Genomic DNA, 25,761 nt, shown 5'->3' with positions numbered 1-25,761 from the left:
TAATTAAGTTAGCAACAGCATTCACTTGCCTTGTTTAAGCAGGCATAGGATATACAGAGGATTTCAGGTGGCTCACAAAGTCTTGAAGTTGATGAATAACTTTTAGCAATTACATCCAAATTTGAACCATAAGATTAACCAGGCAAGGAATCTACCACCTGCGTAAGCTATGAGCTGGTTTCCTCACTTACTTTTGAGAAACAGTCTCATATGGCTTCATATGATCTGGGAAGGAAGTTTTATAGAAATTGTTTTTGAAAGTTCGTCTTCACAATGTGAGAAATATGGAGAGTGTGGGCATAAAACTGGAAGATCACAAGTGATAGACAAATGAATATACCTAATGTCCCAACACTTTTCACCAGTCATTGGTGATGCCACACTCCTCATATGCTAGCTTTCTACTATTTTAGTTTTAAATTTTACTTATTTTTAATTATTGTTTTATTGTTCATAGTTATGGGATACAGTATGATAAGTCAGCACATCTATTCAATGTTTGGGGATCCAGTCAGTTAACTTTCAGGCTCCTTAAATGCTTTACAAACATTTTTGATGGAAAATAATTCTCTTTACTAATAGAGTACAACGTGACATTTCAGTGCATGATATACAGTGGATACTGAACAATTCAGGAGAGTTGACATCATTTTATGATTGGAATCATGGAGCTCCTGATTTCTATTATGTATTTCTGTGAACTATAGTCATCCCACTATGCTGTAGAACGCTATAATCTGTGTTTTAGTACCCATTATCCAAGCTCCCTCTGTGTCCTCCTGTCTCACACTTCCGAGCAAACCTGGTTGTAAGCTTTCTAGGTCCCACATACAACTAAGTTCATCCTATAGTTGATTTTCTGTGTGTGAGTGATTTCACTTAGCATAATATCATCCAGCTTTATCTATGTTGTCACAAATGACAGGATTTCATTTTTTTCATGCCTGAATAATAATCCATTGTATGCATATGTATGTGTAAATTTTTCTTTTGATGGGCACCTAGATTGATTCCATATCTTGACTCTTGTGAATAATGGGGCAATGAGTATTGATGTGTAGGTATTTATTTTCTGTACTAGCTACCTTTCCTTTGGATATACACTCAATAGCATGATTTCTGTATCACATAGTAGGTGTGTTTTTAAATTTAAGAAGAAAATGTAAGACGATAACTTCATGAGCTTAACAAGTGTACGGATTGCTTAGTCTTGATGTAGAACACCAGATATGGAGTATATTAAAATGTTAGAAATTCTCTTTACCAGAGCATAATTAAGGGGCTCATTGGCAAGTCCTAGGCTGGGAGAAGAGGTATAGATAACATATTAAAATAAAAGGACTTAAACCTATAACGCTTCTTATACATCTATAAGTAGTCAGGAATTTCAGTAGAAAATGGACAAAAATACTGGAAAGACACCTTAAAGCAGGGCTTCCCAAATATATACACACACAGAGTGACCACTTCATTAGCTAGGAAATGCAAATTACAATTAGAGGGGTCTATTATTTAGTTTTTAAAAAGATTCATTTATTTTATTGGAATGGCAGATGTACAGAGAGGAGGAGAGACAGAGAGGAAGATCTTCAGTCTGATGGTTCACTCCCCAAGTGGCCACAATGGCTGGAGCTGAGCCAATCTGAAGCCAGGAGCCAGGAACTTCCTCCAGGTCTCCCACGCAGGTGCAGGGACCCAAGGCTTTGGGCCATCCTCCACTGCTTTCCCAGGCCACAAGCAGGGAGTTGGATGGGAAGTGGGGCTGCTGGGATTAGAACCGGCGCCCATATTGGATCCTGGCGCGTTCAAGGTGAAGACTTTAACCACTACACTATTGCGCTGGGCCCTAGAGGGGTCTATTAAATGCCCACCAGAAAGGCTAAAATCAAAAAGACAAAATGTTCCTAAGTCCACTGGAATGGATTAAATATCTGGCATATTCACAAGATGAAATCTTACATTATCATGAATCAAGATGAATGAGACCAGAAATATAACAGTGAGCTAAAGCTAGACACATAATATGTTTGATTCAATTTATATCAAGTACAAAGACAGGCAAAACAAATGTCTGATTTTGGAAATCTTTGATATTTTATTTATCATTGATATTGGCAGTAATGCCAAATTCTTGATATACCAGACAGATTTCAAGAGCAGGAATTTCCAATTCCAGGGAATTTTACAATTACATGTTATTCTTAAGAGACTTTCAGCCTTCTTAATGTCCTTTATTCATTACTAAGAAAGTCAAACTTTTAAAATAAGAAACAGTTAACTTTAAACTGTTCCAAATGGAAGCATGTAGGGAATACTCAGAGGTTGGAAAACATCAGCAAGTTATTTCATACAGTGCTAGAATAACACAATTTGACCATCTCTGCACAGCAAAAAAACTAAACAGATTCAAAGTTCAAAGTTGCCATTTTAAGAACTTATTCTGCTTCCGAAGCATGTTATTCTCTGAGAGAATACTCATACTAAATGTGTACATAGTGTTACAAATGCAGTATTCTATACATATAGAATGATTACTATGTAATTTGCAAAACTGAGTTGTCATTAGCATGGTATGAAGCTAATCATGCACAACCAGGAAAATCACTGGGTCAGATTGTGACTATTTCAGGTATGTGCTCCTGTCCTGATACCTGGAAATGTTCAAACCTATATATATATATATATATATATATATATATATATATATATATATATATATATCATAGTAACACACAATTATATAACTGTCATAATCTTCATTGTTTATTATGCATATTTTCTCAATATGCTGTAAGATACATGAGGGAATTGGGCCTCAAATGACTTACAAAATGGCTATAAGCCTTCTTTATAAAACATTTATCTTTGACTAAATTCTTTTTTTTTTAATTATTTATTATTTAACTTCAGTAATTACATTGTATTATGTGACACAGTTTCATAGGTACTTGGATTCTCCCCACCCCTCCCCAAACCCTCCCACCATGGTGGATTCCTCCACCTTGTTGCATAACCACAGCTCAAGTTCAGTTGAGATTTCCCCATTGCAAGCGTATACCAAACATAGAGTCCAGCATCTTATTGTCCCGTCAAGTTCAACGGCTTCTTAGGTATACCCTCTCTGGTCTGAAGACAGAGCCAGCAGAGTATCATCCCAGTCAATTGAAAGCTCCAACATACCATCAGCAAAAATTTACATCATTATGGAATTAATTGACATAGTAATGAGTAACCAATATGTTAAAAGTAAATGCGAGTTCCCAACCACCTTCTGTGACCACCTCACCTATACTTCAATTTTAGTTTATACACAACATATAACATTCAAAACATAACATGTTATACATAACATCATATCATCTTAAATTAAGGCAAACATGTGGTACTTAACCTTTTGGGATTGGCTCATTTCCCTTAGCATTATAAATTCTTTTTCACTTTTTTTTGAAAAGCAGACACATGTGGACATAATCCTGAAGTGTTCTATCTGTTATTTCATTCCCTGAATGGTAACAGCCAAGGATGGACCAGGCTGAAGTCGGAGCCAGGAAGTCCATATGAGTTCCCACATGAGTGTCAGGGGCCCAAATATTTGAGCCATAACCTGCTGCCTCCCAAGGTGCAATTTAGCAGGAAATTTTATTGGAATTACAGGTAGACTTGAACCCCATACTCTGATGCGGGAGGCAGGTATTCTTAATGGGTTCACAATTGCTTTCTAATATAATAAGTTAGGGGATAGCTCCTTGGTATTCTTGGCTAAGCCTCTGTGAAACCAGCATCCCATATGGGTGCTGTTTGGGTCCCAGCCATTCCACTAATATTTGTTGATTAGATGACTGAATCAAACAAGTAATCAGTCTGAAAATATGAAGTTTTCTCTGGGATGCTTCCAGGGAAGTGTTCTTTGTTTTGTTTTGTTTTTGTTTTGCTTTGTTTTGTTTCTTGTATCCCATTTTCATGGGTACTATTAAACATCAAGCTTTGGGTAACAGAAAGACATGCTTGGAAAAGAACAGCCCATATGAAATTTAATGAGGGGGGCATGCTATAATCTTTCCCAAATATCCAGCCTCGACTTCCCTGGTCCCGCACACAAACACGCTAATCCGGGTCATGTATGAAAAAGGGATGGTTGGAACTGAGAAGAAGGGTCAGGACTGTGTACTTTGGGGGCCGATGCATTGCCTCAGCAGGCTAATCTTTCACCTCCAAGTGCTGGGATCCCATATGGGCACCAGTTCGTGTCCTGGCTGCTCTACTTCCCATACAACTTCTTGTTTGTAGCCTGGGAAAGTAGTATAGGACGGGCCAAAGCCTTGGGACCCTGTACCCACATGGAAGACCCAGAAGACATTCCTGGCTCCTGAGTTTGGATCAGCTCAGCTCTGGCTATTGCAGCTACTTGGGGAATAACCCAGCAGATGGAAGATCCTTCTGTCTCTTCTCTATAAATCTGCCTTTCCAATAAAGCTACAATCTCAGGGTCATCCGGGATCTTTCACTAAAAGCCCTTGTTTCTTGTTTCATCTGTCATGAATCAACTACTATCTGTTCTCTGTTCTGAAACTTCTTCTTTTGCCCTACTCATTTAAACCCACTGCCTCAAATCATATATTAAATTCTCAGCAGCATTGACATGAAGCATTGCGTTAGCCTTTTCAGTGCTGCTGGGGAATAGTTTCACTCTCTCCTACTCGTTGTCCATACTGCAGTTACTGGGATGCCTTCAAAATATTCATCTGTCCTTTAGGCAAGTTCATAGCTTCTGGTAGCTTTTTGTTGAAAACCTGCATTTCTGAGAGTGAGATATTTTATTTTACTTTCACTTTTCCATTGTTTATAGCTCCAGTGATACTATTAAATCTTTCACTAGTCCATGCCTTCACACACTTTTGCCTTTGCTGTTATTTTGTGAGAAATGCCTTTTTTTCACCTTATGACAGTGGCCTTGCGTTCTAAGTAGCATCTGTGTCACAAATCCTTCTTACAACCAGTTCCAAGCAGGGGTAATAGCTCTCACTCATGCCTGTATGTAACACTTTTTTTTGATTCACCAGTATACATACTTTTTATGTCATACTCTCCTTATATCTAATGGGTTCTCCCCGCCTCGCCTGTGTGCTCCTGGATAGTGGTCATGGTGACATATTAACCTTTGTTTATCAATACAGGGTGAGGCTCTGAGAAAATATTTGAATAGTTGTCAATATTTTCTTAATTTTTCTCAATATACAGAGAACAAATTTCATATACTGTTCACAAGTACTATTTTAGGAACATTATAAAACTTGCCTGACTCTCCCTGATTTCTCTCCCACCCCTCTTCTTCCTTCTTTTATTTTTACTCTTTATTTTTTTTATAAAAAACATACTTTCAATCCAGCTTATAATCACAGACTTAATGTAGCACTAACCATAATATACAACAAGTAAATGCAGTAGGACCACAGTTCCACAAGAGTATATTCACTTTCCTCTCTTCCTTCATTACTTCCTGTCTTTCCTACATTTGACTTCCAACTTACGAGAAGAGAGCTTTTCCTTCCCAAATCCTTCTTTTTTTATATATAATATTGCCAAAGAAATTACATCTCTTCTGAAGTACCAATTTATTGCTACATATGCATGAGGATCTGCCAGTACTTTTTAGGGTTAATAGTCAAGGCTGTATTTTAGGCCTCAGGTTAAGAGATCCAGGGACACATTCCTTAATTTTCTTAGGGATAAAAAGAAACGTTACATTGTTTCCTGTTTCCCTGAGTAAAGCTTTCTAGCTTTTACATAGTGAGACTCTTGGGGCATTCTGATGGAACACTGCTCTGCCCTTTAAATGTAGGATGATACAACCGCCTGAAAAGTAAACGTACGGAAACATATACAGCTAATTCTCTGCTTCGGAGCAGTACTCCATACATATGTACAGAAGACAGAAAGTACTAGGGGAAAAAGACTCAAGAGCCTTTTGAAATTACGTTTCTCAAATAGCGTCATGACAGTTCTTACATTATATGAGAATAAATTTTAGGGAAGGGTAGAAGAAGAAACCTGACACAATTTCTCTTTTTTGATGACAGTAGTTTGAAGAACTACAATTCCTTCTGAGCCCTGCATCTCATATAGCCAGCAGAGGCTGCTTTGCTTCTATGGCTGAATCACAAGTGACTGAAGCAATGCATAAGGAAACATCTCAAGACCAGAAGCTGTGAATTAGGGGCTACAAATTTGATAGTGTTTACAAATTATAGGGTTTTATTTTGGCCAAGATTTGAAATTTGAGAGGTGTGATATGAAATTGCAGATGATTTTTGTTATTTTACAAGACCAGATAGTCTAACAACAGTGGATTAAAAGTCTGACCTGGTAATTATCAGCTGAAGCTAAGTAGTTGGATACCTCTTGCAAATCATATAACATATTTTTCCCGGAAAACTAGTTCCAATATCAGTTGCAGTTCATCCACTCAATTGCAATCTCATTCCACTTATAAAAGAAATAAGAACTTCTCATAGAAGTAAGAGCAAAGCCAAATGATTCCTGTACCCATACTTGCCAAAAAAGTGTTTTAAATTATATATAGACTGGGAGTTGGCACGATGGCTCAATTGGCTAATCCTTTGCTTGCCTCTGCTAGCATCCATTATGGCCCTCTGTTTGCATCCCGGCTACTCTACGTCCCATCACCTCCCTCCTCATGGCATGGAAAAGCAGTGCAGAATGTTTCAAAGCCTTGCGGTTGTGGATTCACATGGGAGATCTGGAAGAAGTTCCTGGCTCCTGGCTTCCAATCAGCTCAGTTTTGGCCATTGCAGCCACTTGGGAGTGAACCAGTGGATGCAAGATCTTTTTGTCTCTTCTTTCCATAAATCTGCCTTTCACAAAAAAATAAATATTTAAAAAAGAAATAAAAGGAATATAGACTAAGATGACTATAAAGAAAATGGTAAAGTTTACATTTTCATTTTAAATGAGTAATTCTACAATGTTACTTTGTATACAAAGTAAATTTCTGATGAAAATGATAAAACTTCAGATATCAAAATTATGTAATTCATTATCAAAAATTCTAGATGATATAAAGTAGCCCCTATCCTTTAATTGCAACTAGGACACTGCACAGTCCCAGTGGGTGCCTGCAATTGCAGATAATACTGGACTCTATGCACATTATGGGTTTTTGTACATATATTCTCATGACAGTTTCATTTATAAATTAGGTACAACAAGATTAACAACAATAACTTAAAAAACAATTCTAGCAATATACTATACTAGAAGTTGTGTTGAATGAACTCTGTCAACATGTCTTGTGATGATTTGCAATGACACGATGATATAAGTGATGCAGGCATTCTGATGTAATGCTAGGCTACATTGTAAGTTATTTTAGCACAACAACTGTGATGCCATGCACTAACAGTCAAACCATAAGCTAGATAGCTACTAATGAGTAATGGACAAATAGTACATATAGCATGGATATGAGTCAAAGGGATGAGTTACATATTGGGCAAAGAAATAATGATAATGCATCACACTACTCAGAATAGTGCACAATTTAAAACATGTTTTTTTATTTCTGGAAATTTCTGTCAGTACTTTTGGATTGCACTGATCATGGTTAACTAAAACCATAGAAATTAAAACCACAGAGGGGGATCTGTTGTGTTGAAAATATGTAGAACAAAATGTTAAAATATCAGACTAAAGGCAGACATTTGGCAAAATAGTTAAGATGCTACCTGGAGGGCCCGGCGCAGTAGCCTAGCACCTAAAGTCCTCACCTTGTGCATACCAGGATTTAATATGGGCATTGGTTCTAATCCCAGTGGCCCCACTTCCCATCTAACTCTCTGCTTGTGGCCTGGGAAAGCAGTCAAGGATGGCCCAAAGCCTTGGGATACTGGACTCACATGGGAGACCCGGAAAAGGCTCCAGGCTCCTGGCTTTGGGTTGGTGCAGTTACTTGGGGAGTGAATCATTGGACAGAAGATCTTCTTGTCTCTTCTGCTCTCTATATATCTGACTTTCAATAAAAATAAAATTTTAAAATGATGCTACCTGGATGCTAACACACTATATTGGAGTGTCTTGGCTTTGAATCTTACCTGTTCCTTTGATTCTAGCTTCCTACTACTGGACAACCTGGGAGACTCAAATCATCTCCCATGTGGGAGATCTGATTGAGTTTCAGGTTCCTGATTTCAATCTGGCCTAGTCTTAGGTGTTGCAGGCATGTGGGGAGTGAAGCAGTGGATGAAAGATCTTTCTTTGCCTCTGTATTTCAAAAACAAACAAAAATTATTTTTATGATTCTTATTGAAAATTCAAGAGATTTGCATCTTAATCCTGGGAAACTTGATTATGCCTTCAGCAGCAAACTTTTCCAAGAAATAAAATATTTTATAGATGATACATATGCATTAATTGCAGTAGAAATTGTGTATAAAACTGGATTATTGTTGCCAATGTTTTGTAGAGATGTCTGTACTCATATATAGAGCAAGTTATATAGAAAAGTTATATTTCTTACGGCATTTTCTTTTCTACCATATGACAGCAAAGATATAAGATTACTGCAATGTATATGTTTTTTATAATGTCCATGAGGATTTTCATGTCAATGAAGAAGTTGTTGGTCTTTTGCACATTACAGGAAAACCAAGAAATGGTTTATTTGGAAGTATTGAAAGTCTAATGTAAGCAGGTTATAATTTGAACCTGTGAGTTGTTAACACCAGACTTGTTATAAAATATTTATGTAGAGAACACTATGAACCCATTCATTGCCACCATAAGCTAGAGTCACTTCCCCATCCAAGACAGGACAAAGCTTGACAGTCAACTCCCTTTTATGGGTGTTAGGATAATGTATTCACTCCAAATACAGATTATACAAAGAATCGATGTGCAAGGAGTCAACTCATTTCTTACATGTACTAAAACGAAATAATTCCACTTGATTCCTCCACAATTTCCTTGACTTGTATGTGTGTTTTTAAACACTAAAAAATTCTGTACTTGATATTAGAATTCCAAATACAAGACCTGCTGTTAACATCCTGGTACCGAAGAATAAATATGAAGTTTCTGGTTTGTACCCCAAAATTGTTATGAACAAGTTATGAATGGAAATTGAAATCATCATTGTTATTTTTAATTTACAATTTTCTGTTTTCATTTAATGTACCCCTCGACTGAATTTTTGCTTTATATCATATGTTTGCTTTATAATTGACAAAGATTATATTTCTTTTCTTGCGTTTTATTTTCCTTACATCTAGCTTGATTTGCTCATTTAACTACTGCTTTGGATCCTGTAGATATCAGTATGTGAAGTATGTATAAGGTAATATTGTAGTCATTCCTCCCCCTGACCCTACCTTCCACCCTCCAAGGGAAGGAATTTTTTGGGTCATGCCTATGTATATAACATACACTACCGTGTTTGATCAATTAGTGCTTATCACATGGATGCATAGATAGATTAATGTACTTAAAATGAAGACAAAACACATAGTTGTATTTATCTCATGTGAATTCATTATCAGAGCTAATCATTTTGTTTTTCTTTCAATAACTCCTTAACCCTTGTCTACCTTAGATGCCTATACAACAGCGGAAGTGGTTTATTCTTGGACTCTTGGGAAGAACAAATCTGTGGAGGTGGCACAGGATGGGTCTCGTCTGAACCAGTATGATCTGCTGGGTCATGTTGTTGGGACAGAGATAATCCGGTCCAGTACAGGTATTAAATAAATAAATTTTGTTTAATAAGCATCTAATTGTACTTATTTTGTTTAATAAACATTTAACATTTATAAGGATGTTATGGAAAACACACTACTCCCAGGAGGATAGTGAAGGATATAGAAGGTCAATGACTTTTCCTAGGTCACGTCTATGTGGAAAGGCAGAGACAAAATCTGAAGCCAAACAAATTCTCAAGCCTCTCTTGAACCCAGTAAGTCTGCTGTCTCTTGGGGAGTAGGCCAGCAGGCTAAGGGTAGTAATACCAGAACACTGTGGAAGAGAAAACAAAGGGAAGCTTGGTGGTTGAGCGTTGATTTCATTTTGCAGTGCTGAGGTTGCACAACGACAGTCTCGGCAGATTTCAGGCACATAGCCAGGAGGGACAGGGAGTAACCATGGGATTGTTTTATTAAGTATATCACCTATATCAGAAAAAAAATAACCCTTGTCTGACAAAATTTACTAGGTCTTCCAAATGGCTGATCATCAGTTATTGGCAAATAGAATTAGAGACATGTTTCATAACCTTAAGTCTGGCTCATGTGGAAAATGCCAGTTTTTCAAATGGAAGATAGTGTTACCATGTACCCAGCTAACTTTGGGGCATTTAGTAAAATGGAGCATATCCTTGGGACCACATATCCTAATATAAAATGCTGTGAAAGGATGAGAAGTTTCAACACTATGTGTGTGTGTGTGTGTGACCATTATTTATTTGAAGTATACAAAAGGGAACTGGAAAACAGAAACCAGATTAAATGGAAACTGTAACTTTATGGATCAGCCATGCTTACTTTTCTAACAATGCTTGTCTCTGTGAATTCACAACAGTAGATGTTAATACAGAACTCTCATCCTTTTATGTCATCATCTGGACATAATCTATTGCCTCTCGTGATGGCATTTCACATGCAATGTTGTCTGTCTCCATTTTTTTTCTCAACCCAAGGACCAGGGGAAGGTACCTGGGAAAAGCAGCATCTGAAATGGATTCAAACGATGAACAAGATTTAGAGATCTAGAATCAGGAGTGGAGAAAGATGATTTTTTAGAAAGGCCAGAGGTTTGAGTGAGCATTCTCCATTGCAGTGTGGTACAGGTGGGCAGAGCACAGCAAAACACAGTGTAACATAGCACAGCACCACAGGGCACACTAAAGCAAGGCCTTCGAGGGCCCACAGCTCTCAAGGGAGAGAAGTCCCTACATTTGCTTACTCTCTTGATTCCCGCTTCCCCTCAAGCACTTATGAATTGACATGGCAATAACTTGTGAGAACAATCACTGTCTATCCAAACATATTTTCATGATAGGAAAAATAGACACATTTTCATGATCAGAAAATTAGAAATATATGGAAGAATGAATATTGGATACTGAAATACACATTCATGGCCTGTGCATTCACAGATCCAACCAGAAATTAAGAGAGGTTTTTATTATCAATTTGTTTATTTGAAAGGCAGAGTACAATGACATGGAGATCTTCATTTAGGTCCACAACAGCTAAGGCTAGACAGGCTGAAACCAGAAGCCAGAACTTTCATATAGGTCTCCAGGGTGGGAAGCAGAGACCCAAGTTCTAGCGCTACCTCCCAGCTACATTAACAGGGCACTAGATCAGAAATAATCAAGCTGGGACTCAAACCAGATCTACAGCAAGCAATTTGGGAGTCTCAACCAGTGCCTAACACCTGTTTCCAAAACTATTAAAAAACTTATATTGGGGCCTGGCACCATAGCCTAGTGGCTAAATCCTCACCTTGCATGCCTGGGATCCCATATGGGCGCCAATTCTAATCCCAGCAGCCTCGCTTCCCATCTAACTCCCTGCTTGTGGCCTGGGAAAGCAGTCAAGGATGGGCCAAAGCCTTGGGACCCTGTACTCGCATGGGAGACCTGGGAGAAGCACCTGGCTCCTGGTTTCAAATGGGTTCAGCTCCACCTGTTGCAGCCACTTGGGGAGTGAACCAATGGATGGAAGATTTTTCTCTGTCTCTCCTCTGTATATCTGATTTTACAATAAAATAAATAAATCTTTAAAAGAAAAAGAAAAATAATTGTGTCCATACTGAACATGTATGATTTCTTTTTATTGTCATTATTCCCTAAATAATTCAGCAATTATTTACATAGCATTTACATTGTGTTAGGTATTACAGGTAATATAGACACCATTTGATTTGCAGTATCCAGCAGGATGTGTATAGATTCCATGCTATGACATAGAAGAGACTTGAGCATCCATGGATTTGAGCATCCATGGGAGGTCCTGGAAACAGTCTCCCTACTGATAGCAAAGGCCAACCATGCTCTTCTACTCCACTCTCTAGAAGAAACTTAGAATCTCATACCTTAACTGTTGTACATTGTATGTAGCACTGAGGAATGCCCCTTTGCATTTTTTTTTGTTTAAACTGTTTTCATATAAATGGAGCCATACTACTAATACTGTTGTATGCATCTTTTTTTTAAAAAGATTTATTCATTTTATTACAGCCAGGTATACACAGAGGAGGAGAGACAGAGAGGAAAATCTTCCCTCCACTGATTCACTCCCCAAGTGAGCCGCAACGGGCTGATGCGCGCCGATCCGATGCCGGGAACCTGGAACCTCTTCCGGGTCTCCCACGCAGGTGCAGGGTCCCAATGCTTTGGGCCGTCCTCAACTGCTTTCCCAGGCCACAAGCAGGGAGCTGGATGGGAAGTGGAGCTGCCGGGATTAGAACCGGCGCCCATATGGGATCCCGGGACTTTCAAGGCGAGGACTTTAGCTGCTAGGCCACGCCGCTGGGCCCTGTTGTATGCATCTTAAGTATAATTCTATCTTATAAAATATTTTCATAGCAGCATATGTACAAACCCAAATAAAATGTTCCCAAAATTTAGTAGCAATGTTTTACAATTGGAATGGGAACATGTTCATTAGTATCTGTTAGGATTACTTCAAATGAAAAATAACAAAATGTACTCCTCCAAGGCCAAAGCATTCTTGACAATGTGTGTTGTTGTCATTAGGCGAGATAGCATTTAGTTGCGAAACTCAGTCACATAATACTTTTACTGTTAATGGTCTCATTTATGCAGATCATAATGTTTCAAACAGACTATCTACTATTAAATTCTGCCTCCACAGTTACATCGTGTCTCATTCCCTCTGCACCATACGTATTATCTAACTCCTTGGCCCAGATTCCTCTGCCCTTCATGTTATATCTTACTATTTCACCTGCAACTTGACATTCAGTCTTGACTGCTTGAGTCCAAAAGTCACACCTCATTTCCATCCTGTATGTCTAATCATGTCTTGTCTTCTCTGCCCACACACCATGTGGCTTATCAACTCCTTGGCCCTACACCTCAAATCTTGGGTCACCTAGCTTATACATAATGTCACAGCTCATCTCCTCTGCTCCACATGTCAGCTCTCATATGCTGCAGCCTGTACACCAAATCTTGTCCCCTCTACCCCACGTGTTACAGCTTGACTCCTCTACCTTGAACATTAAAACTTGTGTCCTCCTCCTTGTACATATCACTGCTCTTAGACCCCGCTGTTCTCATTCTATCTTTACCCTGCCCTTCTTGTCTTTGCCCCTCTGTTGTGCACTTAAAACCTTAACTCAGCTCCCTCCCCTACCCCATTTTTCTGTCCTGATCAGCATGTCTTTTATCCTCCACCTTATATGTTATGTTACGTCACTACCTGTATTCTCTGCCCTAAATGTCTCATCACATCACATTTTGTCTTATCCATTCTGGCTATTCAGCCTCACAAGTTACTTCTATCATCTGCCTTGTGTGTCCTGTACAACCTGTCACATCTTGTCACCTCTGTCCCACACATAACATCTCTACTCCTCTGCTCAAACTCTTCAACCTTGTACACCACATGTGCCCTTTGTCTTGTTTCTCATGTCTCAATTCCTCTGACTCCACTCATTTACCCTGCATGTTATGCCTCCCATGTTCTACTCTGTGAATCATGGCATGTCTTGTCTCCTCAACCCTGCACATCACATCTTTGTCCATGTATAGAAGCCACTGCTCTGATTTCTTGACCCCATATGTCACTCACACCTTTTATCCTGTCCCTGTACACCATGTGATGACTTTTCCTCTCTGTCTCACACATGACATTTCAACTCTTCTGTCACCAAGTCATCTGCCCCACGTGACAGGTCTCCTGTATTTCTCTATATAGGTCATGTCATGCTGTATCTTCTATCTTTTACTATGTATGTCATATCACATCTTGACTCTCTTGAGCCTTGCACATCTTGCCACCTTGGTCAACTCCTCAATCTCACACACCACATACTCCTGGCCTCCTTTACACCCTACATATCATATCAAGTGGCCTCCTATTCCCTAAACATCTGAGGTCCTCTGCCCTGTATGGCATCTTGCATGTTTTCCTATCTTCCCACAACTCCTCTGCCAATAATCCCTAGGCGCTAGTCTTGGCTCCTGTCCTCCTTGGTATATGACATGTCCTTAACATGACAGCATCTCTCTTAGGCCATGTTTTCAAACCTACATGTCACATGCTCCATCCTCTGTAGTGTGTTGCAAGCTATCTCTGATCTCTTCATCCCCATAGATCAGGTTTTCTAACCCATGCACTGTAAGTTGTGTCATGTCAGGTCTGGCCTTGTCAACTATACACATGTAGATTGCATCTTTGACAATGTACAGCAGAAACCATCTGGTTTCCCCTACCCTAAATGTCAGCTTTCATAGCCTCCACCCAGAAAACTAGTCTTGTCCCCTCTATACCTCTTTTTGCACCTCTACTCCTCCACCCACATCACATCATGTGTCCTGTGTGCTGCATGTCATTTCATGTGTGGGTTCCTCTTCCATACGGATCAACTGTTGTGTCCCCTCTGAAAACACGACCTGTCACATTTACCTTGCTGATCAGATAGCCATTCCTCTACACTACACCTTAAATCTCATATCATCAACTCTATGCCATGTCTCTCAGGTTCTCAGTTCTGTGGGTGTCACTTTGATTTCTTTGACTCAGATGCCAGGTCATATCCCCTCCCCTTATATATCATGTCACATTTGGTTTCTTCTGTTCCACACATCAGGTCTAATATCCTCAGCCCCCTACACATGTCTTTTCCCCTCAGCTTTGTGCAGCACACCGATTCCTGTATCCTGCACTTCATATCTCTTATGTTCTGTCCTGTACAATACCTATTCCATCTTTCTGAGCATACCATTCCAACTCATCATATCCTTTCATGTCTGGTCTTCTCTTCTCTGCCTCTCAGGTCCTGCATCCTCCTCTCCTCCCGTCTTGAGAGGGCCCACTACCGTGCCAGTTAAATATCTTGACTCCTCTGCCTCCACGGGATGCATCTTTTATCCTTTGCCCACCCTGCATCACATCACATCTTTTCCCCTCAGCCCTGATTCCCACTCCGTTTTGTCTTGTAAACTCTGCACATTATGTCTTGTGCTCTCTGTTCCATTAATCTTAGTGTACCTTAATGCCTCCACCTGACTACTGGGCCCCACATGTCACATCTCATTTACTTAGCCACAGAAGTCAAATCATGTCCCTTTCCCTCTGCCTTGCACACCACATCTCAGTTCCTCTGTCCGTGACTCCTCAGCTCTTAGTGCCATGTCTCGTTTCTCTGCCATGTACATACATCATGATTCTTCTCTGCCTTGCACATAACATCACATCTCAGCTCCTGTTTCCCTTACATCACATTCCGTCTCCTCTTTCTTGACTCCTGGACCTCACACATTGTATCTTGTATCTTCTGTGCTGTGTGTCATGTCATCCACTATGTTGCCTATGCCCAGTACATCATGTATCAACTTCCTGGCACATACTCCTCTGTCATGCATATGATTACTGTGCTCTACTGTGCATAACTCAACTTGCCTTGTCTCTATTCCACAGGTTATATCTCAACTCTTGTCCCCAACTGACTTCTCTGCCCTGAGTGCCCTACAAGGCACGTACTTCATCCTGTACATCATGTTCAATCTTGACTTCTGGGTCCTGGAATTCACATGTTGTCTTCTCTGTCCTCTATGCCCAATTGTGTCTCCTCTTCTCCACATTACGCATCATATCTCCACTCCTCTGCCCTAACTCTTCAGCCTTATGTGTTATTTCACATCTCTTCTGCTTTTACCATTTCCATAACATCACATTTCTGCCCTGTTTGTCACAGCATGTCGTCTTTCCTTTGTCCCACACTACTCTTCTCTCCTCTGTCGTGGTCATCTTATCTGTTGCTTTTGTGGGTCTCATCATAAAAATCTCATGAATGATTTTTTAAAGCAGACACAGACAATTTCCAAATAATCACCCTTGCATTTGTGAACTAAAATTAAATGAAGGAAAAAAGAGACTAACACTGAGTAGTGACTGTTTGAGTGTGGGAAGGATAGAAAGAATTCGGATAAAATACAGGAAAATGGATGTGGCTAATTAGTTGCTACAAAATGCTAATAGAGAATATTAATAAGATCAAGGGATTAGGGTATATAAGGACTTGCATTGCTACATTATAATTTTTGTTTTGTAACTTTAAAATTGATAAATTTTAAAACATTGAGATAAACTTTTTAATATAAAAAAGATTACATAAACAAAAGGTAAAGTATGTGAAAGTTCTTGTCTCTGGTACATGGAAGATAGCTTATCATGAGCAAATGAAAGTGACTACAAGTAGAGTATGATACAATATTAATATTATGTATAATTATATTTTCTGACTCAGTTTAATGTGCTGTTGATTTTAAATTAACACTGCTTTTAGCAAGTGATTTGTTTATTGGAATTTTGTAGCAAAATAAATTGTAACACACATACATATGTATACCCCACATACATATTCCAACATCAGTATTTAGACCTTTACACTAAAAAGCAGAAATAACAATATTTATAGCAATATGGTTTTATTTATACTTTCAATAAGAACTCAACAGTTCCTTCAGGGTTGCTCTTTGACATCACACACTGCATGCAGATCTTTAGTGATCTCCCATATTTACTTTGATTTAATGATTTTGTTTGTAAGGGGAGGCATTGTGGTGTAGTTAATTAAGTTAGTGCCTTCAATGCTGGCATCTCATATGAGCATGGATTTGATTCCAAGGTGCTCCAGCTCCCTGCTGATGTACATGGGAAAGGGAAAGCAGCAGAACATGGTCCAAGCACTTAGGACCCTGCCACTCACAATGAGGACTTATACGGAGTTATGAGCTCCTGGTTTTGGCCTCACTATTGCAGCCATTTGAGTAGGGATCAAGTGGGTTGGGAGGTCACTCTAACTTTGACTTTCAAATAAATATTTTTAAAAGTATAGCAGGAATTCTTGTGCCTATGGAACTATATCATGGAAAATAATTAAAAGTAAAAGATAATAAGAAAAGTATAGTCATTTTGTTAGTATTGCCATTCAATATATTATCTCTGTTTATAAGTGAATAATGCCTAAGTAAAGGCAGAAGAAAACAGGAGAGAGTGAAAAGGAAAACAGAGATGCAGATGAAGAGAACATAAAAAGCATATTAAAGAAATGGAATAAAGGTGGATGGAAAGTATAAAAAATAAGGAAATTGTTTCATTCAGTTGATATAATGAGTTTGTTTGCCAATATATTTAAAACCTTCTCCTGTGTGTTTCACTACCTTAGAAACTAGTTAATTCTGAATGTACTGTACATTGTATCCCCCAGTATTTCACGTTTAGCACAAGTTCAGCTAATAGACTAGACTGTATAGGGAAGGAAAAAATTCCTTAAACTGCGTAAAGTGCTTCCTTCCTAATAAGAAGTGAGGGACAAGCTGCAATAGAGGCAATGAGGAAAGGACTGTAACAAGTCACATTAGGAAAATGTATTTTGTTATATGATGGTTCAATTTGCTGAGTTATCTTGTATTTCTGATCCTTTAGATAACAATTAATTTGAAAATAGACATGTATCATATGTTTCATATTGTACCCCTGAACATTTCACATGCAACAAAAATGAAGTTTAATAAGCTGGGGTATAAAAAGTTGGAAATAGGATGCAAGAAGTAGGAGAAGTCTTCCAACCTGAGTAAAACTTGTGTACTTTAACAGAGAACTTCTGTAGTCAGATGAAAATGTTAGAGTTATAAGTTAAAAAGTATTAATTTTACACAATGAATTAATTTGCCAAGCTTCATAAAAGATCATTTTAATTTTCATCATGGAAACTATGAATTGTGAATACCCATGACTATGCAGAAGTGGCTTTCTAATATCCCCTTGAAAATTTCCCAATGGACTCCGGTAGTATGCAATACAAAGAAGAAAAAGACATCTTTGTATCCTAGTAAAAACCATTAGTTCTCAGGGTCTGCACTGTGGCTAAATAGGCCAATCCTCCATCTTCAAACACCTGGCATCCCATATGGTTGCCCGTTTGTTTCCTAACTGCTCTGTTTCCCATTTAGCTCCTCACTTAAGGCCTGGGAAAGCAGCAGAGGGTGGGTCAGTTCCTTGAGACCTGGCACCTGCAAGGGAGACCCAGAAGAAGCTCTGATCTCCTGTCTTTGAATTGGTCCAGCTCCAGCCATTGCTGCCAATTGGGGATTGAGCCAGTGGAAAGAGGATCTTTCCCTTTCTGTCTTTCCTTCTCTCTGTAAATCTGCCTTTGAAATAAAAATCAGTAAATCTTTAAAAAAAAAAGTTAGGTCTTGGGCCTGGCACAATAGCCTAGCAGCTAAAGTCCTTACCTTGCACGTGCCAGGATCCCATATGAGCACCGGTTCTAATCCTGGCTGCCCCACTTCCTGTCCAGCTGCCTGTTTGTGGTCTAGGAAAGCAGTGGAGGACAGCCCTCAGCCTTGGGACCCTGTACCAGAGTGGGAGACCCAGAGGAGACTCTGGGCTCCTGACTTTGGATTGGTATAGCTCTGGCCTTTGTGGCCACTTGGGGAGTGAATCAGTGGAGGGAAGATCTTCCTCTTTCTCTCTCCTCTCTCTATATTTGACTTTCCAATAATAATAAACAAATCTTTAAAAAAAAGTTCTTGTTAAGGATGATTTCCTCTGTCTCTTTGTAATAGAGCCAACAAGACAGAAAGAGAAGGTATCATAGACAGAAAATGAGAGAACTAAAGACAGTATATTTAGTTGTTCAGAACAAATGATTAATAAGCTTTTGAAAAATCTGTCTTGTTTACCTTTATGATCTACAAAATGTTATTAATTTATGAATAATCCATATTTTATACTTTACGTACATTAAATATTTCACATGATAAGGTAGGTGTTCAGGAATGTAAAACTGACATGGGATGGGAGAAAATTTTCCAGGCTAACCAAATCCCCATGGAAAATTAATCCTTAGTGCCTTTTCAGTGAGATGAGAAAGTAAAGGGAAGGGAAATGAGAGAAAAAAGTATAAATCGAAGGACACTTGCAAAGAAAGTAAGTTTTCCAAAGAAGGAAGAAAGAAAAGAGACACTCAACAGTGTAATGACAAAACATACTCCATAGTTGCATATGTGACTCTTGACTGAATTAAAAGTAAGCCAACTTGTATTTTTCAAGTTGACACATACTATGGATTTAATGTTGATTATGGGATGCCCAGGTGGTACTTCCTAGGCTTTAGACACAGGAGTGGGAAAGTTAGGGAAGTGGGGAAGTTTTTTTTGAAACTTCAGCAGTATTTATTTATTTTTAACCAGAATATCAGAATTCAAGCAATTTAAACAAATATGATAAAAATTCACTATTAAATGTACACATTAGTCATGCTTACAGATTTATTTATAGATATATATAAATCGTTTCATAGGCTGTGATGTTCCCCCATCCCCTCTCCGTGCCCTCCCCCCATGGTGGATTCCTTCACCTATTGCAGTGTTACAGTTCAAATCCAGTCTTGTTTCTTTCATTGCAAGCATGTACCATGCATAGAGTCCAGCATCTTATTGTCCAGCTCAATTCAGCAGTTTCTTGGGGAGACCAACTCTGGTCTGAAGGCATAGCTGGAAGAATATCATTCCGACCAATTAAAAACCGTAACTTAATATCAACAACAGGGCCCGGCGGCGTGGCCTAGCGGCTAAAGTCCTCACCTTGAACGCCCCGGGATCCCATATGGGCGCCGGTTCTAATCCCGGCAGCTCCACTTCCCATCCAGCTCCCTGCTTGTGGCCTGGGAAAGCAGTTGAGGACGGCCCAAGGCTTTGGGACCCTGCACCCGTGTGGGAGACCTGGAAGAGGTTCCTGGTTCCCGGCTTTGGATCGGCACGCACCGGCCCGTTGCGGCTCACTTGGGGAGTGAATCAGTGGAGGGAAGATTTTCCTCTCTGTCTCTCCTCCTCTGTGTATATCTGGCTGTAATAAAATGAATAAATCTTTAAAAAAAAATCAACAACAGTTTCCAGCATTTTGGGGTTAATTAGCATTGTATTGAGTGACTGATATGTTAGAAAATGTGGGTTCTTAACCACATCCTGTGACTACTTCATTAACATTTCAATTACAGTTTGTATACAACTGGCTTCTATCTACCATAAAATGGCTATAGGATACTATTCAGCTGTCTCATGTCTATTTTCATTTTAGTATTTAGCAGTTTATTGTGTTGAAGCATAATTTTTACTGAACGTGGCAGATTTTAAGGTAGTCTAAACTGGTTTATAGCTTTAACAAGGCATATGACACCAGTTGAGGCATAGAACACTGTTGGGAGGGATGTGCAGAGAAATCCTCCATACCCTAGTTAGGAGTAATTTATTTTCATGTCCTACCTAGTAAGGTATGCGGAAGTGGAAAATTGCCTCATTCAGGAGCTCTGACAAAATCAACTAAGGGTTTTGGGGGGAGAGGTGACAAAGGAGAAGCTCTAATAGATGGAATTGCATGGATCTTTCACTATTATTTTGAGAGATGGTAAACCATTGAAGGGTCTGAAAAAGAAACAGAATCTGACTAATATTTCAATAGAGCTGTTTTTGGCATTGTGCTAGTACATTATAGGCAGAGTAAGGACGAAAGAAGACCTGGGAGAAGGCATTTATACACTCCGTAGACAGGGATGGCGGCAGCAGAATTTGTGAGAAGCGGTCAATTTATAGGTGTATTTTGGGGAAAGAATTGGAAAAGATTACTGATCAATTACCTCAGTGTGCATATGTGTGTATTTGTAAGAGAAAGAGAGTCCAATGATTGTTGCAAAGATATTAAGGATTTTGAAGACTTGCTAGGTACTTGAGAACTAGTATTTACTGAAATGGTTAAGTCTGTCAGAGCAAGCAATTTTGAAGGGATGGGGGATAGAGAAAGTAAAAGCCAAGATTTGGAATCTTAGATCAAGATGCCATTTAGATTTCAAAGTGGAAATGCCTAGCAGCTAAGTATATAAATTTAAGAGATGAGTTGAGCATTTAGGATTTCTGCTACAAACTGAGAATTTTAAAACCAAAAAAGGGTTTTGTAACAGTTCTAGAGGTTAAAAAAATTGAAATCAAACCACCCACATGATTTTCTTTTTCCCTACTTGGTGGTTTCCAGGAATCCTTGGCTCTCCTTATCTTGTAGATACAACAATCTCTGTCTCCAACATTCATGGCGTTCTCCCTGTTTATTTCTTCTGTAAAAATTAAGGACACACCCTAATCCAGAATTTGTCAACCCTGTTTTAAAATAAGGTCATATTTGGAGGTAAGGAATGTTAGAACCTTAGCCTTCTGGATCTTTCCTCCCTTGAAGCCCTCTCTCCTGTCACTATGGTAGGAGATCTCTTTCTCTCTTAAATAAATCTCGCTTTGCACAATGGAAAACAAACAAACAAATAAACAAAGCCTTACTTGCTCTTTTTGGGATACACAATTTAATCCTTCACAGACCAGAAATCCAGCATAAGTTGTGCTGTAGAGTCACCAGGCTGGATGTATATATAAAGGGAGTACTGGAAAAAAGAGAAGTGCAAGTAGTGAGTCTGAATGTTCTCCAGTGTTAGAGATAAAGAAATCGGCAATGAAGACAGGAGTGGTCAGAGAGGTAGAAAAGAAACCAAAAAAAAAAAAAAATGACCCTGGCTTCTAAGTTCTGTGCAGGGATTGATTTTAGGAGGGCAATGGGCTTACCTGTGTAAAATGCTACTGACAAACTCAGTGAAATTGAGAATTGGCTCTTGGATTAAACAACATAGAATTATAATTATTACCCGTTTCTCAGTTTGAGAAGAATACTCGGAAGAATATATAAAATTAATACTCCAAAAATATTCGGAAAATGTCTTTAAAAAGAACTCAATACGGGATCAGTAAATGTCCATTTTTGTTTAGTGCATGGAATAGCCTCCATTCTGCTCTGTAAGTTCTTTGTGTGAGTCCATTAGAACAACAGTACATAGTGGTTAAAAAGAATAAATTATTGAGCTCACCTAGCTGGACTGAAATTATGGTATCACTGTTTATTAGCTAGGTAGCCTTGTACAAATTAGTCTCTCAGTTTCTTGATCTTCAAAATGAGGGTAACAATACTTCTACCCCATAGAATTGCTGTAAGAGATTGCTTCTTTCATATTAATACTTAAATGAGAACATTATATGCATGAACTTGTGTCAAAATTACTTTTGAAAATTTGTATTGGTACATTGTTAGCATATTTTTCCAACAGCAAAATGGAGCACTATTTTGTGATTATTAAAGAGCTTCAATTATGTAGACTTGAGAGGTACTGGGATGTCTTGTCTTTACTATAAGATGAAGAAACTTTGTGAGCCGAGTTGGGGCCCAACTCGCTCTAACAATGTTTCTGTGGATGACTGATTTTACTCTCTTTTTCTAGGAGAATACGTTGTCATGACAACCCACTTCCATCTCAAGCGAAAAATTGGCTACTTTGTGATCCAGACCTACTTGCCATGTATCATGACTGTCATTCTGTCACAGGTGTCTTTCTGGCTCAACAGAGAGTCTGTTCCTGCCCGCACGGTCTTTGGTGAGTGTTGTTTTACTGAGAATGGGGGAGAAGTCAAAGTACAGGTAAGCAAGATGGAGGAACATTTCCTGCAGATGATGGAGGCAGTGCCTGGGCCCAGTCATCAATCAACTCATCAGCTCCTGAGGATTCAGCCCACTGGTTTCTTAACAAGGAAGTGGGAAAATGAAGAGTACAAGAATAGTACGATTAACAAAATGCTTCCTGACTGAGTTAGGATTGCACGTTTGCCTCAGGATGTGGAAAGGGACTGAAAACAGTTAAAATGAAAGGAATTTAGTGTAACACTGGAGAAGGTAAAGGGTGAGCAACCAAGATGACAATAGAGAAATGAATGTGTGACTTTTAAAGGCCACTTTTTTGTTTGAGCACCAGACTTTGCTACTTTTCTTCCAACATTTTTGAAACTATGAATTATCTCATATTTGGTAAAGATGATCCAAAGTTTGGAGGGATTTTCAATATTACCTATGGTCAGAGGAATTTTCTTCAATATAAATAGGAAGGTGTATGCATATCATTAGTACTTTTTTGTCATAAAAACTGAACAAAATATGTTCTGCCTGCTTATCCATTTCAATATTTTTAGGATGTATGTTTTAGGCTTTTTTAGGCTACTGAGCTCCACACAGGTAGAAAAACTTTTTTCTGCCAAGGGTCTTTTTGATATCTACAACATCATGTATGGACTGTGCAAAATTATCAACTTAGAAATAAGCCTGTTATAGATTTATTGAATTATAAGTCTCGCCTATGATTACCGTGAAATGCACAGATCGAATCCTTTTTGGGGCCTTCTATGGTCTGCAGGCCAGATATTCCCCTTTGCTGCTGTTGACTGTGACACACAGAAGCTGTTGCCCAAAGAGGCAGCATTTAGGTGGGATGGAAGAGACAGCAGTAGAGCAGACGTGTGCTGTGTAAAATGGGGAAAGGAAAGCATTCGGAAAGCTGTGGTGATCATGGGATCAAGAGACTCCTTCAAGAAGCAGGGAACAATCATCTGGGGTAAATTCTACTGTGAGTTTATCTGATTATCAGACAGTAACTGTTGAGTGTGATGATAGGTCTTAATGTTAAAGCACTATTCTAGAGAAGTGTGAGGAGAAAAAGCTAGTTGACAGTGTCAAAGGTACCCATTTTGAGAAATGTAGCAAAGGAGGTATCTTGAAAAATCAACAAAATCTTACACAAACTTGGCCAAACATTCCTTTCACATCTGAGCTCCTAGGGAATCAGGGAAATAATCAGGAATCCAAATGGAAGAAGAAACTTAAAACTGAAGAAAAAAAATCACAAGAGCTGATATTGTTGTGGTAGGAAAATGGGCTGGTAGATGACTGGTTTTGGAAAATAAGAACTTAAATTTTAGGGTTCATAGGAAAAAACTGAGCCTGAGACATTTAGAATTATGGCTAGAAAGTTGAATAATAGCTGCCAAAGGCATCCCTTTTCCAGTCCCTGTAACTTGCGATGTGACTTGGTATGGCAAAAATAACTTTGCATTCATGATTGAAGACTTTGAGATAAAGGAATTATCCTGAGTTGTTTGAATGGACCCGAGACCAAAGGATGGTCAGCTGTTGACTAGAAAGTGGGTGAATGAGGACTATGAATCAAGAAATCCAAGTTATACACCACTAGAAACTGAAAAAAAAAAAAAAAAAAAAACCTGTGGATTGTCCCTGTAGAGCCACCAGAGGAACTGCAGTCCTGACACCTGCACCTTAACTTAGTGGAACTGATGTCAGATTCTGGCATCCATAATTGCCATTGCATTTGTAGAATCTTTTTATAAAAGCCATAGGAAATTAAGGACCTTTCCTATAAATCCAGTATCACTGAAGTGTTATATATGCCTTCAATGCAAAAGAATACTAAAAAAAATACAATTATCACTGTATGAAGATAATAAAGAAGCATATTTAATTTAGTCTGAGTTCAATATGAAATATGAGACTCCTTGAGAATTCATTTTTAATTAAAATTTGGCATTTTATTAATTTAAAATTAATATTTACATTGGCTGCATCAATGTGAAAATTTCCAAGTTGAAATGTTAATTTAAAAAATGATTGTAAAAGTTTTATGTAATGAAGAGCCAAGAATAGCCAATAGCTTCCTACAGAAAAAAGAGCAAAGTGAAGAGACTTGTCTCACGAGATGTTGAAAATGATGAAAAATCTATAATAATTAATGTGTGTTATCAGCATAAGGAAATGTAAACTAAATAAATGGACCACTATAAAGAACCCTAATGTAGATTCACATATATGGAATCTTGATTTATGACAAAGATGGCCTTTTACAGAATTAGATCACGCACTTCAACGTGAAAGCTGAAAGTATGGTGCACTTTAGAAGAAAATATTTTAGGGCCCGGCGCTGTGGCCTAGCAGCTAAAGTCCTCACCTTGAACGCCCCAGGATCCCATGTGGGTGCCGGTTCTAATCCCGGCAGCTCCACTTCCCATCCAGCTCCCTGCTTGTGGCCTGGGAAAGCAGTCGAGGACGGCCCAATGCTTTGGGACCCTGCACCCGCATGGGAGACCAGGAAGAGGTTCCTGGTTCCTGGCATCGGATTGGCGCGCATCAGCCCGTTGCGGCTCACTTGGGGAGTGAATCATCGGACAGAAGATCTTCCTCTCTGTTTCTCTTCCTCTCTGTATATCCGGCTTTCCAATAATAATAAATCTTTAAAAAAAAAAAAGAAGAAAATATTTTAAAAATCGGTGTCATTTGGTAGGTAGAAATTTTTTAGTGCCCCAAAAGTTGTAACAGCAAAATAATAATAATAATAACAATAACAATAATAAATTAGGGCCCGGCGGCGTGGCCTAGTGGCTAAAGTCCTCGCCTTGAATGTCCCAGGATCCCATATGGGCGCCAGTTCTAATCCCGGCAGCTCCACTTCCCATCCAGCTCCCTGCTTGTGGCCTGGGAAAGCAGTCGAGGACGGCCCAATGCATTGGGACCCTGCACCCGTGTGGGAGACCTGGAAGAAGTTCCTGGTTCCCGGCATCAGATCAGCTCA

At 38.9% G+C, this 25,761-nt stretch overlaps 1 protein-coding gene across 1 annotated transcript in view; it reads left to right on the top strand.

The window, feature by feature from the left end:
- GABRA3 (gamma-aminobutyric acid type A receptor subunit alpha3) overlaps positions 1 to 25,761 on the top strand; it is a 128,314-nt gene that overhangs the window by 79,935 nt on the left and 22,618 nt on the right. Inside the window, exons 6-7 of the mRNA XM_004598539.2 lie at positions 9,605 to 9,748; positions 22,576 to 22,728. Coding sequence (XP_004598596.1) covers positions 9,605 to 9,748; positions 22,576 to 22,728 — 297 coding nt within the window. The remainder of the gene's footprint in view (positions 1 to 9,604; positions 9,749 to 22,575; positions 22,729 to 25,761) is intronic.

Source organism: Ochotona princeps, chromosome X, assembly GCF_030435755.1.
Source record: "Ochotona princeps isolate mOchPri1 chromosome X, mOchPri1.hap1, whole genome shotgun sequence".
Classification (NCBI taxonomy): domain Eukaryota; kingdom Metazoa; phylum Chordata; class Mammalia; order Lagomorpha; family Ochotonidae; genus Ochotona; species Ochotona princeps.
Note: the sequence above shows the minus strand (reverse complement) of the source record. Positions and strands in the feature narration are given on the sequence as shown.